This window comes from Danio aesculapii, chromosome 17 (assembly GCF_903798145.1).
Source record: "Danio aesculapii chromosome 17, fDanAes4.1, whole genome shotgun sequence".
NCBI classification, from domain to species: Eukaryota; Metazoa; Chordata; class Actinopteri; order Cypriniformes; family Danionidae; genus Danio; species Danio aesculapii.
Window position 1 is genome coordinate 1,545,435 of NC_079451.1, and position 19,762 is coordinate 1,565,196.

Here is a 19,762-nt window from a genome sequence, read left to right on the forward strand (position 1 = left end):
ACACGCTTTAAAGACGTTATAGTCTCCTGTGACACGAACGTACAACTTGAGCACAATATTTGTAATGCACATCAAGTCACAACTAATTTCTAACAGGACGAACAATAAAATGCTACTCCATTATAAACAATTCTGGATGATTATTCACTGGTATAACGCGAGCAAGACATTATAGCAGATTGTCTAAAAGAAACCAAAAGATAATTCAGTAATCTCACAATATTCGTCATCGTCTGAATGGTTACAGTTAGTGCTTCAGGTTTTGGCAAACAGACACTATTAAAGAGCTTAAAATATACAAGATCTGAATCCAAGTGCATGTTGTTAAACATCCAAACGTTTCTCAATGATCTGTAGCGATGTAAAACCAAAAGAGCTTCATCTTAAATGAGGCACAGCCATTTTTAAACAACCTTCTGCTACATATTGCTTTTGCATTTTAATTATGTCGTTTTCACCCACATTCACAATAGTACAGTCCACTGCGCTGGCAGAATAAGGCATATGTTAAATCTGCCACATGCTCGGTTGAAGTCCTGTTATGCTATACAGGGGTGCGTTTCCCAAAATCATCGTTAGCCAACTAAGGTCGGGAGTTCCGTCGTTACAAACATAGTTCGATTATTTGCAGTTTCCCAAAACCATCGTTAGCCAACTAAGGTCGGGAGTTCCGTCGTTACAAACATAGTTAGATTATTTGGCTAACGATGGTTTTGGGAAACTGCAAATAATTGAACTATGTTTGTAACGACGGAACTCCCGACCTTAGTTGGATAACGATGGTTTTGGGAAACTGCAAATAATCGAACTATGTTTGTAACGACGGAACTCGCGACCTTAGTTGGCTAACGATGGTTTTGGGAAACTGCAAATAAGGTCGCGAGTTCCGTCGTTACAAACATAGTTCGATTATTTGCAGTTTCCCAAAACCATCGTTATCCAACTAAGGTTGCGAGTTCCGTCGTTACAAACATAGTTCGATTATTTGCAGTTTCCCAAATCCATCGTTATCCAACTAAGGTCGCGAGTTCCGCCGTTACAAACATAGTTCGATTATTTGCAGTTTCCCAAAACCATCGTTATCCAACTAAGGTCGCGAGTTCCGTCGTTACAAACATAGTTCGATTATTTGCAGTTTCCCAAAACCATCGTTAGCCAACTAAGGTCGCGAGTTCCGTCGTTACAAACATAGTTCAATTATTTGCAGTTTCCCAAATCCATCGTTATCCAACTAAGGTCGCGAGTTCCGCCGTTACAAACATAGTTCGATTATTTGCAGTTTCCCAAAACCATCGTTAGCCAACTAAGGTCGCGAGTTCCGTCGTTACAAACATAGTTCGATTATTTGCAGTTTCCCAAAACCATCGTTAGCCAACTAAGGTCGCGAGTTCCGTCGTTACAAACATAGTTCGATTATTTGCAGTTTCCCAAAACCATCGTTAGCCAACTAAGGTCGCGAGTTCCGTCGTTACAAACATAGTTCGATTATTTGCAGTTTCCCAAAACCATCGTTAGCCAACTAGGTCGCGAGTTCCGTCGTTACAAACATAGTTCGATTATTTGCAGTTTCCCAAAACCATCGTTAGCCAACTAAGGTCGCGAGTTCCGTCGTTACAAACATAGTTCGATTATTTGCAGTTTCCCAAAACCATCGTTAGCCAACTAAGGTCGCGAGTTCCGTCGTTACAAACATAGTTCGATTATTTGCAGTTTCCCAAAACCATCGTTAGCCAACTAAGGTCGTGAGTTCCATCATTACAAACGTAGTTCGTTTATTTGCAGTTTCCCAAATCCATCGTTTCAACAAACATTCGCAAGCTGCATCGCAAACTTGTGCACTTGCAACTACACCTCTGGAGCTGTAGTTAGAAACAGTTCCTGGCTGTGTTCTATTCCCACTTATCCCCCCTATGCCCTATTCATTTAGAACATTCTAACATTCAAAGTTGAAATTATTAAAAATAAGAAAGCATTAAGCTCATCTCTCTTAGGTGTAATTTGCTTTCTAACTGTTTTTACAGTTCAGTTTTGGCGATCGTCATGTTTACACTTGCTCCCTTCACAGTGCACTTTGAAAACATTGATGTCATTTTGAACACAGCCTCATGGCGAAAGCTATAGGTGACCTATTATTTAATAGCGGAATTTATGTCACGTCTCCAAAGCTTGTGAAAACACAGCATACGTTATTGCTTTTAATCTATAGTGGGTTATTTATTAACTATCTGCACTGTAGATGACATGGGCCTGCTGGTTAGAACTTTCTGCTGTAGTTTACATGTTAAACTGTGAAAGTAGAATTTTCAAATAAATGAAGGAACAAGATCCTACTTAATATTATTAATAATAATAATAATCGTCATCATCATTAATGATTAATATCCTTATTAAAGTAGGATCTTTTCAATTTCCTAATAAAGATTCAATTTAATTTCATAATAAACAGCCTCATTATTTATTTATATGATTTATATATTATATTAGATTACTAATATTATAGAGAACATTACATAGTCTATTCTAAATTAACAAAATCACTTACAAAAGCTAACATGTAAAGGAAACACAGGCCCTTTATGTGCCATTTACATATATTTCAGTTAATATGGAAAACGAGTGCATGTTTTACCTAAACTAATATTAGATTTTATTTTAAATGTGTGTTTGTGTATAACAATATAACTTGCACAAAGTAATTATGGGGTTCTTCTCTAAAGAAGTAGTTAGTCCACCCCATTTAGAGCATCATTATGGGTGTTTTACGATATAACTAACGTGGTTCAAGCGATGGATCTGCGACAGAGAAACTATGCATTTTGGGAAACGCTCGTCACTACATAGTTCTTTTCCCAAACGATGTGTCTTATTATGATAGTTCAGCCGGGAATTACGTCGTTGTTTGGGAAACGCACCCCAGCATAGGTCTCAAACTCAATTCCTGGAGGGCCGCAGCTCTGCACAGTTTTGCTCCGACTCTAATCAAACTCAGCTGATCCAAGTAAATAACTACTCTTAAACAGCTTGGTTATTCGGATTAGGTGTGTTTGATCAGGGTTGGAGTAAATCTGTGCAGAGCTGTGGCCCTCTAGGAATTGAGTTTGAGGCCCATGATGTACATCCTGGAGGGCCGATGTCCTGCAGATTTTAGCTCCGTCTTGCCTCAACATACCTGCAAGGATGTTTCTAGAAAGCCTAGTAAGAGCTTGATTGGCCTGGGTGTGTCTGAGCTAAGCAGGACACTGGACCTCCTGGACCAAAATTGAGAGCCCCTACTGCACATCTTCAGTCTGCATTAGGATCATTCGTTTCTTAAATCTCACTGGTGTTTTCATTAGTTTTGCTGGTGATTTCAGAATGAAATAGGGGCACAGTCATGTGAAAAAGTAAGGAACCCCTATTGAATTGAAAGGTTTTCCGTATCAGGATATAATGATGCTAAACTATATGGTCATTGGTATTGCGGACGATAAAACCTCAGATAATCATCACATGAAGTCTCACAGCGTGCCATTATTGAACAAAAGTAAAGGCAAGACAGACTGAAGACAGCCCGATTCAGATCCTGCAGATGCACTTTTAGCACTGATTAAACTCCTGATTTTCTGGATGATCTTCTTCATCTTGGATCATTCTGGAAGAGTTTTAGGATGAGCTCTGCACTTTGCCTATTGAACAGCTTGATTTTGTGTGTGTGTTTTTCAGCTACTGTGTTTGGGGCCATCGTATTGTTCAGGACCCTGTTTTGGCTCAGCTTTAGCTGTGCGACGAATGTGTTCACACACACCTAAAACTCACTGATCACGCGTCTGCAGATCATCAGTTCAGGTTTTTAATAAGCACTGATAGACTTCTCTCTGTAGTTGTTCATCTGAGGTTTTAATTCCCAAATTTTAAGACCTGTCAGAAATCTGAACTTTTTAATGTCCTGATATGGAAAACTGGAGTCTAAAACTTGTTTCACATGACTGTGTATGATCTTTGGGGTTAAACAAGCTGGAACAGACATCACATCACGTGGGCTGCTTTCACACTAGCGATTATAGTGTATACCTAACATTTCCACTGAGTGGTTTGGTACAGTACACGTTTAGTTTCGTTTCTACTGTCAAAGGTACCAAAATAGTCAACCAAACCAGTTTTTTGGCACCCTTTCCTAATGATGCCTAGCATAACAGTACGGTTCTAAAATGTATAGTTCTGCAGACTGGTTTACAAAGATTTGACACGCGTGTGCAACAAGTCAAGGTTTCGACAGCACAAAGTGCCATTTTATATACACAGCTGAAACACAACACCATAAAAAACGATGATGATGTGCAGTAACGAACCATGTTTGACTTGTGCTCAAGCAAAGCTAGACATCTTCGTCTTGTAACACAGTCACATGCCATGAAGAACTCACAGCGAATGTGTTACTTGCAAATTGGGCTTAAAATACAGTAGTGTGAACTAGGCATAAGCATAGGTAGGCACCGCTAGGTTGGGAAAAGTTAGGATGATTCTAAGGGCCCACAACGTTTTGGGACCCCAGAGATACTATTAGGGGGCCCATTGGACAGATTCATTCGTTCATTCATTTTCTTATTGGCTTAGTCTCTTTATTAATCTGAGGAATGACCCGCCAACTTACCCAGCATATGTTTTAAGCAGCGGATGGCCTTCCAGCTGCAACCCATCACTGGGGAAACTCACACTCATACATACTACCCAATTCATACCGCATGTCTTTGGACTGTGGGGGAAACCGAAGCACCTGGAGGAAACCCACGCAAACGCAGGGAGAACATGCAAACTCCACACAAAAACACCAACTGGCCCAGCCGAGGCTTGAACCAGCAACCTTCTTGCTGTAAGGTGACAGCACTACCTACTGCACCACTGCGTCGCCCCCACTGGACAGGTAACACCTGAAACCCCCTCAACACCACCCCTCTTGGGCATAAGACTACAGTGGAAATCCCATACCGAAACGTATTGTACGGTACTGAACCGTACCACTCAGTGGAAACCCGGCATGAATCTACTTGACGTCAGTTTGGTTCATTTGGCTGGTGTTTTCTGAACTTCAGTTCGGACCAAGCAGTTCGCCTTGGTACATTCTAACATTTGCTAAGGCAATTTTTATAGTCACATTTTAAGGCTGTGAGGCCATGTGTACTGCACCCCAAGCCACTGAATTCAAGTGTACTCTGGTTTGGTTCCTTGGGAGCCCCAGAGTTTGGTAAAGAGCTATCAAAACAACGTCAAACGAACCTAAAGTGATAGATCACCCAACAAAGAAAAGCTACTCGCTATTTACTCACCCTCAAGTGATTCCAAAACTATAAGTGTCTTTATTTTGAAGAAAGCTGAAAACCTGTAACCTTTAACTTCAGTAGTTGGAAAAACAAATACAATGGCAGTCAGGGGTTATAGGTCTCCAACTTTCTTCCAAACATTATCTTTTGTGTTTAACAGATGAAAGAAACTCAAACAGGATTGACACCAGTAAAGGGAGAGTAAATGATGATAGGATTTTCAGTTTTGGGTAAACTCTCCCTTAAGTCCCTATCGGAAGAGTTGTCTTATCATAGACACATTCACATTAAAATGGCATATACATACAGCCAAACTGCACTTGTGTTTTTGAAGTTATATTAAACCCATAGACTTATAAACTGTATTCACAAAAAAATCCCAAGGATTCAAAAACCCTGGCTGCTTCTATACACTCTGTTTTGCACAATAAATAATAATAAATAGCACTTTTCTTCCTCTGGAAAATGAATTGATTAAATTGGTCTCTGCTGGATGTGGACTGCAGGATACGTAAGCCACATATACTGCACAAAAAGGTAAGTCCTGAGGCATTTTCTTTCATTTAGCACTTTGTCATCTCAAAGGTGTCCACCTAGCATGCTGCCGACTGCCTGCTCCAGTGCATGATGCTGATGGTTCTTTGTTTTAAGCCCTGCTCCAGATCCCTGCAGTCTCTGCAGCTCCAAGATGCTGTCTATGGCACTTTGTAGGTCTTCACTCAGTTCCCCATCATCTAAAAGAGACTCTGCTGTTGAAGCCATTGGCCTGATCCTCTTCAGCACTGGAGAACACTGCTCTGGAAATGAGCTTTCCTTCCTCTGAGCTACATAGTCTGGATTTGTCACCAAATCATTGAGATTCTGCAAATCACTCTCTGTCCTTTTTGTTTCCTTGTTAAGGTTCAGCTTATTGAATTCACTTTTGCCTTCTTCAACATTTGACAAAGCAGGCTTGATGAATTGGTGTTTCCCCTTAGTTACCTGCTCGCTGTAGTTTCGCTTAAATCCGCAGACTGTGTTCGTGGCTTCGGTCGCAGAGGACCCTGACTCTTGTTTGATCGTGAGGCGAAGCGCTCCTTTGCTGCTGGAGCGATATGTCTTCAGGCCAGGAGGTCTATCGGACTGCAAGGTCCATGACGGTGGAGATGAGGGACAACCAGAAAGGCCAGCCTTGACTGATGACACTGGAGTCGAGCTCCTAGTCTGGGACGTCAGGATAGATTCTGCTGAATCAACGAAATTGACCAGGTCAAAAGTAAGCAGGTTTTGTCAAAGTACACATGATCTGTAATTGTCACACTTCAGTAGACTTTTCAGAAGAGTTCCTCAAATCAGTCCTTGTATTAGAGTTTATCTAGGGCTGCACAATATATCCAAAAATGATCACTATTGCAATTAATAGTATATGCAATTGTGTGTTTTAAATTAGTTTAGCATGTTCCATATATAGGCTGTTTAATTAAATTTGACCAATCAGATGGGGCCATACTATCTTTATCACTGCCACCCCAGTAGGAGCTATTCTGCTATTGGCTTGAGTGGTTCAAAAGTGAACCTAGAGCTGAAAATATACACCATAGGTCTCAAACTCAATTCCTGGAGGGCCGCAGCTCTGCACAGTTTTGCTCCAACCCTTTCAAACACAGCTGATCCGAATAATTGTGGTGTTCAAAAGAGTCACGAACGCCATCAGTTGAATTAGCTGTGTTTGATAGGGTTGGAGCAAAACTGCAGAGCTGCGGCCCTCCGGGAATGGAGTTTGAGACCTATGATATGCACTGATGGCAGAACTTGACACAAGGTTTTCAGGCATACAGTGTTTTACGGTGCATTCCAAACACAATACATTACCCTTCAAAGGGCACTTAAGTTTGAAAGCAATCATGACCACCATATTGTTGTTGTTCCAAACCAAACACATTAAAGGGCCCTTCGTAATAAAGGATTTCAAGGGTACAACAGAGGGACACTTCAGGTCCCATGATCCTTTGCCCAAGGAAGTTGTTTGTGATGGACCCTTCCGAATGTAGTGCAATGCGTGAAACCAAAGCTATAATCCAGGCATAGGCAAACTTGGTACTGGAGGGCCAGTCTTCTGCAGAGTCTAGCTCCAACCCTAATCAAACACACCTGCCTACAGATTTCTAGTGACCTTGAAGACACTGATTAGCTTGTTTAGCTGTATTTGATTAGTGTTGGAGCAACACTCTGCAGGGACACTGGGACCAAGTTTGCCCATCCCTGCCCTAATCCCTTTGAAGCTGTCACTCCCAAGGGTAAGCCCTTTGAAGGGATTGAGGCATAGGTGTCAATTTCAGTTCCAGGAGGGCTGCAGTTCTGCATGACTTTGTTCCAACCCTAATTAAACACAATTGATCAAACTAATTGAGTCCTTTAGGCTCGTTTAAAACCTACAGGTAAGTGTGTTGAAGCAGGCTTGGAACAAAATTGTGCATATGTGCGGTCCTCCATCCCGGCCCTAATCTCTTCGAAGGGTTTCCCCTTGGCAGTGACCGCTTTAATGGGATTAGGGCAGGGATGCCCAAACTCAGTCTTGGTGGGCCAGTGTCTGGCATAGTTTAGTAGTCCCAATTAGACACTCCTGGGCTAGCTAATCAAGCTCTTAAGCCGCGTTCACACTCGAGTTTGAGAATGCGAAATTCTGTCGTACGGCGCTGTAAAAAGTGGCGGGATTAAACAAGATTATTAGACATTTAAAAGGTGAGCAATTGCACTGTTTTGATCTTCGATTGGTCTCATGCAATCATGTGATGCGTTTTCACAGGTCAGAGTTCACCAAGCTTGAACTTTCCAATGCAGCAAACTGCAAAACTTGTCACACGAGCTTGCGTTTCGCGTGCGTATGAATGAAAGTCTATGGGGAGAAAAGTCTAGTGTGACCGCAGCTTTACTAGGCTTGCTAGAAATGTCCTGGCAGGTGCGTTGATGCAAGTTGGAGCCAAAATCTGCAGGACACCGGCCCTCCAGGACTGAGTTTGGACACATCTGGATTGGGGCATTGGGATGAGCCCTTCTGAATGGAATGCAGTATTAATATAAATTGTTGCACCTTGACGTAATTTTATTGTTCTTGAATTGGATCAGGTTTTAGATTACAAAATTATCTATTACCTTTGGATTTTACCAAGATCTTTACCTAATTATTTTTAAAGCAAATTAATTTCTCTAGGTAACTGTTGTATTGCATGGAGTGTTATTGCAATACTCAACCATATCGCATATTGTGTATTTTCTCAGTATAGTGCAGCCCTATCCCAAACCCAAATCAAAAAGGCATGAGCAAGTGAATCTTGGAGTTACATAAAAATCAGTTTGATCAGCGTTTAAGGTAAGGATTGATTTTAAGAACAATGCTGTATTAAAGAACTGCATAAACATGTGAATGAAGAGAAGCTAATGAGGAAAAACCATGAAGGATGGTCACCTGGATCTCTTCTGGCTCTGCGTTTGTCCTCCACCAGTGAGAGTCTCTCGGATTGGAGGAACAAGCGCTCCAGCATCACCATCTCTGCTGACGGGCTCTCCTGCTGAAAGAACAATAACATCTCCCATCTGCCAATGCTCGTATTGCAAAGAAATGTTGTCCAGAATATCAGCACAATGACTTGACTATTAGCTTTTAATTCTAAGCTGGGTTCACACCACAAACCAATTGGAACTATTTCTGAGAATTTTCTCTCAGCTAACTTGCGGGACTTAAAATATCCCAATTTAAAGCTCAACTGTAAACCCGATTATTTAGATTAGCTTATCTTACATGATGACTGTTTTATAATATGATTGTTTTGTTGTATTTTATAATACTTGTTTGAATAGTTCTTTACAGTCCACTGGATCAGTAGTTCCCAATTCCGGTGGGAGAAAGGTATAAATCAGGGGTGTCATTTCCTGGAGGGCCGCAGCCCTGCATAGTTTAGTTCCAACCCTGCTTCAATGCACTTACCTGTAGGTTTCAAACAAGACTGAAGGACTCAATTAGTTTGATCAGGTGTGTTTAATTAGGGTTGGAACTAAGCTGTGCAGAGCTTCGGCCCTCCAGGAACGGAGTTTGACACCCCTGATTTATACCCTTCTCCCACTCGCAGTTTAACACCTGTGGTATAAATTGAGGTTGGAACCAGCTCCAAATGGACAGGTCAGCTCCAAGTTGGTTGGATGTGAGCTTCAAGTGGGCTGTACAAACCTCCTGGAGTTCTCACTGATTTATTTAATGTCTTGTACATGACATGGAGTCCAACCTATTGTGTTTTATTAACATCTACACCTACCCCAACCCTAAACCCAACCTCACAGTAACCTGTTGTGTCTTATGAATGTCTACACCTACCACAACACTAAACCCAACCTCACAGTAACCTGTTGTGTCTTATGAATGTCTACACCTACCACAACAGGTTACTGTGAGGTTGGGTTTAATTAACGTCGACATCAGGGATGCAAAACCTTGTTTCTGGAGATCGACCTTCCTGCAGATTTCAGTTGCAAACCTGATCAAACACACCGAAACCTAATAATTAGGACCTAAACAGCACTTGATGATTACAGGTAGGAGTGTTTGATCAGGGTTGCAACTGGAATCTTCAGAAAGGTAGATCTCCAGGAAGAGTGTTGGTCACTCCTTGTCTACACCTACCTAAAACCTAAACTCAACCTATATGTGGCGTAAGTCTCTCCCACTCAGAGATCACCCAAACTACTTGCAGTGTAACTCCTTCCCACTTGGAGGTCTCTGGGCTCCAGCTTTAAGAGTAAGTTAGTAAAATACCTGAGATTCAGCCAGAAGAAGTTGCCTGTACTTGTTCAGCATGTCTTTGATTCGTTTCAACAGAACAACTGAGAAACACTCAAACTGCTTGTCCACTGCACAGAGAATCACACATAACCTCATCAGATTTTACAACCATGTTGAAAAATCTAGTCAAATTCAAACTTCCTGATTGGAGTCGAACCTGAGATGAAGTCCGCCTGACTGGGAAGGGCTCTAGCACAAGAATGGTACGGCAACAAATGTCTGACAGCGTCCTCCACTGAAACAAACGGAGCTGAAGTGTTTGGGTTGAGAACAGCAGTGTGGTCCGAAAACATCTGCTGTTTTACCCTGCCGTGAACACACACAAAGTAATTATATGTTAACAAGCATTGTTATTATTCAGAGATTCACTGATTTATGATTCTGATATCACGATTCGATTGTCTCATAATATTCTTCAGCAAAATTAGACTGAAGACATTATACAGTAAATGAAAAGGTGTCATCAAAATATGACAAGTCTAAATTGAAATTTTAAAGCAAGACCAGATCAAATATCGAAAGTAAATCATGCAAATAAAGATGCTTGTTTCACTTACCTTTGTTGCTTCTGTGCTAATGTCAGTTTCTCCTCTTTCAGGCCCTTGTATGCGGATGTTGTCTGTGATTTGAAGGGATAATGATTCTGATTGATCACAACATTCCAAGGTGTTATTCACTGATAATTCATTTAATAACACAGCTGTATCTATATACTTTCAATCATAAGGACTGTCAGAGAATATTTATATGCTCCGCCATTCTTAATTGTTTGGGAACGTCTTGCCTTTGAACAATAATAATAAGTAGGTTAGTGTGTAGGCTGCATCCAGCTGTTTTTCCTTATGAAGGTTGTATGTTTACAGTAAAGTATTGCAGCTCAGAACAGTGTTTTGTGTCTAATAGTTTAATTTTGGGGTAAGTAGCAGTTTAATAAGCAGGATAAAGTATATCCAGCCAATTGTCTTTGCAGGATAAAGCCCTTCAGTATTATACAACAGCTGCTGATAGACCTGTCTGGCTTTAATCTGCGAGAACAACCATCTGGATGTACATTATGCCTTACTTTACTCTAAAATCAGAAATGTTTTGTTCCTGGTTTGCCATTGGCCTGTTACTTGAGATCCAACCACATTGGCCTGGAAGTTTCCACTGAGTCAGAAATAGTTATGACTGCTTTCATGACAGCTTCATGAAGCTTCAAATAATGTATACGCCTTTCTGTATTCAGTTCTTCAGAGCATGTATCAAATTGGCAAGATAAAGTGATTTCAGTAAATGGGCTTCGTTACGTCAACTGATTCAAAACAATTGTAAATTGAATGATTCTCCATAGATATGGGTAATACCATAGAACCCCACATGAATCATGCAGGTACACTCAGATCACCCCAGTAGTGAATCACTGAACAAGATTCACTGGGTTTACCTGATCTTGGATCAGCTTTACAAGTTTTTAGACGTTTTAGTAAGGCATTTATTAAATGAAAAGGAATAATATTAACTAATGGTCTCTTGTTGACCTATTTAGCAGAGCTCAACATGGAACAATCCAATTAAACAACATAATATTTGCACCTGAACCTCCTTCTGAAGTGATGAATAGGTCTCTTTGTCCATGGGTTCCATCCTGGACCCCCGGTTTACCATCTCCTCTAACTGTTCTGAAGAGATCATGCTACTGTTATTCTTAGCACGAGGGACTGTAAGCTCTAAATAGGGAGAGACACGCATTTAAAGACAAAGTTACAACATGATTATAACAGAAAATTGTTTGTTCTAAAGCAGTGTTTCCCAACCCTGTTCCTGGAGGCACACCAACAGTACGTATTTTGGATGTCTCCATTATCTGACCCATTAACTTCAGGTTTTGGAGTCTCTTCTGATGTTATGATAAGATGATTCAGGTGTGTTTGATTAGGGAGAGGTTGAAAATGTGGACTGTTGGTGTGCCTTCAGGAACAGGGTTGGGAAACACTGTTCTAAAGTATATATTTACCTGTAGTGCAAACACAAAGGAATCAGTTGGTGAAGTTAATTTTCACAACAATACCACAGCATTATATCCCCAAAAATTTGTAGAGTTACTGATGACTGCTACAAAACAGCAACCCGCGTGCATACAATATGAAATTCGCAGGCTGGTTGTTGAACTGAATTAGGCTTCATCAGCATTTTTGTTTATTTTACCGAAGGATGCTTCCTCTCAGGTAAAATTGAAGCTTAAACACTTGAGCTGTAATCTAGCAATGGTGATAACAATTTCCAACATATTCTGCATGCAGTAGGCCAATCATAACACACCAGCTCATCATTGGACCAATCACGACAGACTTGTTCATTGGACCAGTGAAAACAGACTGGGTCTTTGGACCAATCACAGCCGATTAGCATCACGCAAAGGAGGCGTTTGGAAAATTTTATAACTGAGCAACTCATTAGGGAGTCATTAAGCAAAAAAGTTAAATAAATGCAGGTTATAAAATAATGACATTAGCATGCATGCATATTAACCTGATTTTGGAGACTCCCAAATCCAAATTATTGGCTTTTTGTTATCCAAAAAGGGGCACTTTAAGGCATAGGTTCTCAGCTCTGGCCCTCAAGATCCACTTTCCCGCAGAGTTCTGCATGGATGAAATTCACCTACCTGTAAATCTATAGTAATCCTGAAGACATTGATTAGCTTTGTTCAGGTATGTTTGATTATGGTTGAAGCAAAAATCTTTAGGAAAGAATACCTCAAGAGCTGAGTTGAGAACCACTGCTTACCTTGAATGACTTACCTTCTTCATATTCTATGTATTTCAGCATGTTCTCCTGGGTTGTTGTCTCTGTGGTTCCCCTAAGCTCAGTTAGCACATGAGTTTGGCCCAGATGCGGCTGATATCTAAACTTCTCTGTGGAAGAAGGGCTCTTAATCAATGCTGGCCCCTCTTGAAATCTGGTATCAGAACCAAGAGCAACTGACAAGGAGGACTCCTGCACATCTGGGGCTGAGGGTGTTGAGGTCAGCTCAAAAGATGTGCCGATGGTCCCTACAGAGCTCTGGTCAATAGGAGATTGCAGAATGTCACTGTGCTCTGAACCATGGTATAATGTCATAGAAATCTCTTCGCCCTCACACAATAAAGGCAAAGTCTCGGATGCAGTCAACGCTGTGAGCGAATCATCTGCTTCGCCTGTGGCAGTAGAGATGTTGTTGTCCATTTGCACAAGTAGATTTGTAGCTAAGGACCCTTGGGTGTCTGACGAATGAAGTGTATACTGTAAACAAAGACAAACAGGGTCAATGCAAGAGCTAAATAGATGTGAGAAACTATGACAGGACAGTTTTATTTACCTGTTGGGGAAAATGTATTAAAGCCTGATTTTGACGTAATGGGTTCTGCTCTCCTTCAGGAAAGTGTTGCACTCCTGTTTGGCTGATCAGTTGTGGGGATAAGGACAAACCTGGCTCTGGAGTACAACCAGCATCTGGTGATGAGTGTAGTGTTACTGGAGAGGGCTGAGGGTGAATCTTTACACTCTGTGTTTCCGCTGAAGCTGGAGGAATCAATCTGCTCTCCTGAAGTGTATTAAGAGAGTGAACAAATGTATTACATACAGTACATGATCCATTGTAAAGTAAAAGAATTCTTTCAAAACTGTTATAATATGATTATGAAATATATATTGTTTCAAAACCTAAAGATCATTCCTAACATTAACTAGGCTAGGCATGTCAAAGTACTGACTTTGGTACAAAACAGGCCCTAAATTTTAAGAGGAAGCTGGTGTCTAATGAATAGAGAGTTGGACTTGTGATCCAAAGGTCGCAGGTTTGAGTCTCGGCACTGGCAGGGATTGTAGGTGGGGCAAGGTAAAAGTACTCTTTCACCCTCAATACTACAGCTGAGTTGAGTCCCTTGAGCAAGGCACCGAAGCCCCAACTGCTCCCTGAGGTATATGTAAAAATGTCCATTTGCTGCTAACATCTGTCAGCTTCACTGATTTTCACGCTTAACAAATATGACACTAACTGGATCCAATCATCGTTTCACCATGCTTTACCGAGCACAGTAAATGCTGATACACGGTCGAGGGAGAGATTGATAGCCACATCTGATGACTGATCAACTGATAGTCCTGGCTTTCAAATTCTGCGTTTCCCATTTGAAGGGTATTATATGGTATGTGAGTTTTTATTGTGTTTATTTATGAAACTATACTATATCTAGTGCTTAATTTGTGAATTGCGAGGTCCTGGAACAGATCGGGTACCAGATCCGGCATGTTACCCGAGGATGGAGAGGTGTCGCGCACGAAAGAGGAGAGCGGGAGTGGCGGCATGGGTGTCGTTGGATGGCGGAGGGGTGTCGCGGACGAAAGTGAAGAGCGGGGGTTTGTTGCGGACGTAAGTGAAGAGGGTGCCGAATCAGATTTCAGAGGTTCCGGATCCGGCATGTTCCCGCACAAATTAAACCCTGACTATATCGAACTTCTTGCTTCCCTAGTAAGAAGATGCTACAGGTAGTGCTAATGTGCAAATCCTTGAATGAATGTTACAAAGAGAAATAAACATTTCTTGTGCTCAGGTAGAGAGCAATGAAGGGAACCTCACTCACTCACTACCCTTCATCTTTGTCTATTGATTTATCAGGGGTTGCCACAGCAGAATGAACCGCCAATCACTCTTGCATATTTTATGCAGCAAATAGCCACAACCCAGCACTAAAAAACACCCATGCACTCTCTAATACCCAGGCAAACTCATCACTACAGCCAATTTAGTTTTACCCAATTCACATCTTGTATGTGTTTGAACCATGGGGAAAACCGGAGGACCCAGAGGAAGCCCACACCAACACGAGGAGAATATGCAATCTCTATACAAATGCCTCCTGGCCCAGCTGGGACTTGAACCAGTGACCTTCCTACTGTGAGGTGACACTGAGCCATGGTGCCACCACGTGTAGGAGACCTGTCAGTTGGAACACAGTTCATGCGTGGAGCTTTTCTAAAGAACTAGTTATCTCAATTAGATGTGGTAAATAAGAGAGATGTAAAGATATATGCAGAGCAGTGGAGTGCGAGGACCAGAGTTAAGAAACACTGCAATAGTTGCAACAGAAAATTACATGAAGTAACTTACTTGAAGTGTTTTTTGGACTTTCCCTTCATCACCTATGGTCTTCTCAGGCAAGAGAAGCGCTGGATTGGACATTAGGCTCATCTTCCTCTCAGGTCCCTCTGGCAAAGCTCTTTGGTCTGGAGGCACTGTAGGCAGACTTTGCATCACTGACTGACCATTCACTATTGGTACGGGGGTCATATCCGAAATGAGCATATTGGCATGGTTAATCAGTGTGATCTGGTTTCCTACAGCGTTGTGAACCATTGCATCATGCTGCCCCTGCACTTGAGATGCATAGGTCCCTGTTATCTGTGCTGGCATCTGGAAGACTGTAGGAGGTCTAGACTGAATTGGTAAGGACCCCGACAGAAGGGCCCCTTGTTTTAGAGTAAGCTGTCCAGTTGGGGATGTAAAAATAGGGCCGAAATTAATTTGTCTCGGCTGAACAGTCACAATTTGAGAAGACTCAACATTGGGTTTATTAGACATCTGATTGCTTGGTGCACTAAAAAGACACCTTGGAATGCTGGTAGACTGGGTCAAAGCTGCGGGTGCTTGACTAGGCAGAAAAAAATGTCTCTGACCCTGAAAAGGATCCTGGGGCTGAAGAACAATGGGGCCTCCCTGACCCACTAGATTGAAGCTAACAGGTTTGTTGACACTCACTGCGGACTGTGCTTGCTTGGGACCAACAGAAGGGGAGAACAAGACACTCTGTGATGTGTTTGCTGAGATGAAGGCAATGCCAGGCAAAGGTTTCTGTCCTGTTGGCCTGGGACTGATCTGTACAAGCCTCGGCTGGATGTTGACCGGTAACTTAGGCTGAATGGGTTGAGGCATTTTTTGTAACATGATCCCCGATGGAGTAACTGATCTAACAGTGGAGGTCAGCATCTGGCGACCTACGAGACTCGGCAGGGACTTTTGGATAATCATGCTGGTGCTTTGTGCTGAATTTATAGAAAAGGGTGCCTCAAGTGGAGGTGTTGGGAAGACATTCCCAGGAAGCAGACTCATGAGCTGGGCTCCTGTAGGTTTGAGTGAAGGGCAGCCTGGGCCGACAGCTAATAAAGATGGCTGTGGAGGCTCCACTGCAGTTTGGGTGTCCTTTGGTAATGAGATTAAACCAGGGATGCTCAGTGGTTTGGAGAGATACGACGTTGCAATGGATGCGTCAGAGAGAGCGAGAGTTTCTGAGGTCTCGGCAAGACCTGCCTCTAATGCCAGAGTGTCCTCAGTGATGTCTGCCTCTTGTAGACTCTGCTGGAGAATGTCACAGATCTCTTTCTGCTGCTCCACGGTTTGGACATTAGGATGTTCCTGCAGCTCCTCTAGACTGCCTCTTCCGGGTGAGGATGCTGGTGATGCAAGCAGAGCCTCCTCTAGAAAGGAGAGATCCACACAGCCAGATCCGGGAGTCTCCTGAGAACTAGCATCATCTGCTAACAGAGATGCAGGGCTCTGCAGAACAAAAGGTCACAACATGTTAATAGACTGCCACACTAGCTGTGCTTCCATCTAAAGATGCAATTTAAGGCTGGTTTATACTTCTGCATCAAGCGCACATGGATGGTTTGGCACCACCTACGCCATGTCAGATGGCGCCACTAACATGCACCTCTCAAAAACGATGCGTATCGCAAGCTCTGGGATTAGTCAGCTTGGTATCATTAGCGAGTGTGGGTGGGGCTGAGAGCTGCGAGAAAGGAGCGAGCCTATTGGAACGAATATTTAGTGTAGAGTCCAGTGGAGGAGCTCCATATGGATACTTTTGTTTTGTGTTTATGCTTAATGTTCAAGTAGCTCAAACTTGCTCAATCATAGGCATGAACAGGCGGACGTGCAACAACTTTAAGATAGCATTACAGGTATAACAAAACCCCCGCGAAGAAACTCGACACAGACAACATAAAAACCTACTGCCAGCTAGCGTTTCTGCAGAGCAACACAAACAGAATGCAGAACAATAAATGCACGACTACATGCAAGGCAGGCGCCGTGGGTCATGACGATCACTCAACGCAGAAGCATAATTTAGCCTTTCCACCAGGGATGGGCAAATTCGGTCCTGGAGGGCTGGTGTCCTACATGTTTGGTGTCAACCCATATGAAACGCACCTGCTTACAGCTTACTAGTGATCTTGAAGACACTGATTAGCATGTTCAGGTGTGCTTGATTTGTGTTGGAACAAAAACGTGCAGGACACTGGCCCTCCAGGACCAAGTTTGCCTGCTTTAGACGTTTGTGCAAAACTGAAACGTAGCATAAAACTTATGCACAGTGGCTTTTGGAGGCATGAGGTGCTCTTTGAAAGAGCAGACTCTCAAGATTGGAGGTAAGATTGTGGAGGTAATAATATGATAATAATAATAATTATACTGCGCACTGTGATGACGGACTGATGGCTGATGTATTTTAGAAAGACCAAATCAACATTTCAGATTTATACACAATACTCTCGCTCTGCTAGTTTGTTCATTAATGCCGTCCCATCATGCCCATTTTATCATCACATGATTTGTTGAGACAAAAATCACATGACTTTATGCGCAAGGGTTTTTTTCTCCTATTCGCCGTGCGGTATCAAACATTCCATGAATACAATCCTCGCATACAATATTTCGTTTGTCACGTGGGGGGCATGCATGAACTGTTCCTGAATGAAAGTGAAAGTGCCAAACTGCGAAAAATTTATAATTTGGCAAATAATTCGATAACTGTTGTCCACTTAAACACAGTCACTGTCTTTCTCCCCTGCGTCTGTGTTTGTTTTGTCTCGGTGAAAATCAGCGTGTGCTCAACCTGAAACTCCCATTTTTATGCAAAACCTTCCCTCTTTCCCTCCCCCGACACTCCCACCTAAACAGAGCTGGACACACCCACTTTCCTGACTTTTTTCAAACTAGAGGTGTGAAAACATCCTGAGACAGGGGGGTTTCGTGGCCCCTTTAATGTGATATTCCAAAATGTGCATAAAAAAGGTGGATGGAAACCTTGCTAATGTTAGTCATACAAATTTACAGCTCATACTTTTGATAATTAAAAGCGGCTTCTGTTAGACAGACAGACATGCACTGCTGAGTTCAGGGAGGTCCCAGCTGAGAGAAATCTATATGCTGCTGCTTCCAGTGGGAGAAAGGTCTAGACTCACCGGAGTGTCTGTGAAGAGCGATGGTTCTCCAGAGGATGTATTAATGAGTAAGTCTCCACTTGACAGCTGTTTGAACAAAAGGGAGCAGGGATAGGTAATTGCACAGGGTAATGTTATAGATCAGGGGTGTCCAATCCTGCTCCCGGAGGGCATATATCCTACAGAGTTCAGCTCCAACAGACTTGCATGGAAGTTACTAGCGAGTCTGAAGACCTTGATTAGCTGGTGTATTTAATTAGGGTTGGCTCCAGTGGGGAGTGTCAAGTGTTATACATATGGTGTTTATAATACAGTACTTGTTTCAGAAATTAACTACAAAGTTCATTTAAAACACATGCCAACTTACTATTATTACATACACATGCCAACTTACCATATAATGAATCATGGTGATTTGAATGTCGAGTGTAGACATTGAATTTTAATAACTTTGCATTTATTTATGTCGCTCCATAGAAAACCTCAACATATTAAGAGCCCAGCTGTGCAATGAAGAGTTGGGGGATGAATTTATGCTTTATAAAAACGTCTAAAGTCTGCAGGACAGTGGCCCTCCAGAAACCTCTGTTATGGATCTTGTATTTACACACAAAAACAAGAGTTTCTACTGATAAGGTCCTTAATATCCAAATTCCCTCGACCCCAAAACCAGTCTTAATTGCGTGGGTATATTTGTGGGCCAAAAATACATTGTATGAATCAAAAAATGTTATGAGCGCTAATGTTATTTATATAGCGCTTATCTGGACACTCAAAGCGCTTTACACATTTTTGGTGGGAATCTCCTCATCCACCACCAGTGTGCAGCATCCACCTGGATGAGGTGACGGCAGCCATATTGCGCCACACCCCACACCACACCAGCGTGGAGAGGAAACAGAGTGATGAAGTCAATTATGATATGGAGATATGGACAAAGGCCGCCCAGTAGGCAAATCCACTATTTTTCGAAGGATATCCTGGGATTTTTAACGACCACAGAGAGTCAGGACCTCGGTTTAACGTCTCATCTGAAAGACGGCTCTCACTGAGCAGTATAGAGTTCCCATCAATATACTGGGGCGTTAGGACCCACACAGACTGCAGGTTGAGCGCCCCCTGCTGGTCTCACTAACACCACTTATGGCAGCAACCGCTTTCCCATGTGGTCTCGCATCCAGGTACTGACCAGGCGATCATGTGAGAGTTGAACTAGCTGTCAACTTTGATCAATATTATATATTGTCTAATCTTTTTGCAAACAGATGTATCTCTGCCAAATATTGTCCTACAAAAACATAAGTCCATTAAAATCTTATTAATTCAAGCTAACGCTAACTTAATTTCAAAGAATCTCCCTTTATGGTTTGGTCTTTATGGACTGGTTTTGTGGTCCAGGCCAACATAT

General features: G+C 42.2%; 1 protein-coding gene across 1 annotated transcript in view; it reads right to left on the reverse strand.

The window, feature by feature from the left end:
• Window positions 1–5,552: 5,552 nt before the first annotated feature.
• The window catches only part of si:ch211-168d23.3 (BRD4-interacting chromatin-remodeling complex-associated protein), a 14,508-nt gene continuing 298 nt past the window's right edge, over window positions 5,553–19,762 (reverse strand). Inside the window, exons 3-12 of the mRNA XM_056477190.1 lie at window positions 18,376–18,441; window positions 15,242–16,684; window positions 14,952–15,114; window positions 13,909–14,046; window positions 11,686–11,819; window positions 10,668–10,729; window positions 10,268–10,416; window positions 10,084–10,178; window positions 8,743–8,845; window positions 5,553–6,520 (exon numbers count right to left, since the gene is read on the reverse strand). Of these exons, the coding sequence (XP_056333165.1) occupies window positions 5,877–6,520; window positions 8,743–8,845; window positions 10,084–10,178; window positions 10,268–10,416; window positions 10,668–10,729; window positions 11,686–11,819; window positions 13,909–14,046; window positions 14,952–15,114; window positions 15,242–16,684; window positions 18,376–18,441 (2,997 nt within the window). The 3' untranslated portion in view covers window positions 5,553–5,876. The remainder of the gene's footprint in view (window positions 6,521–8,742; window positions 8,846–10,083; window positions 10,179–10,267; window positions 10,417–10,667; window positions 10,730–11,685; window positions 11,820–13,908; window positions 14,047–14,951; window positions 15,115–15,241; window positions 16,685–18,375; window positions 18,442–19,762) is intronic.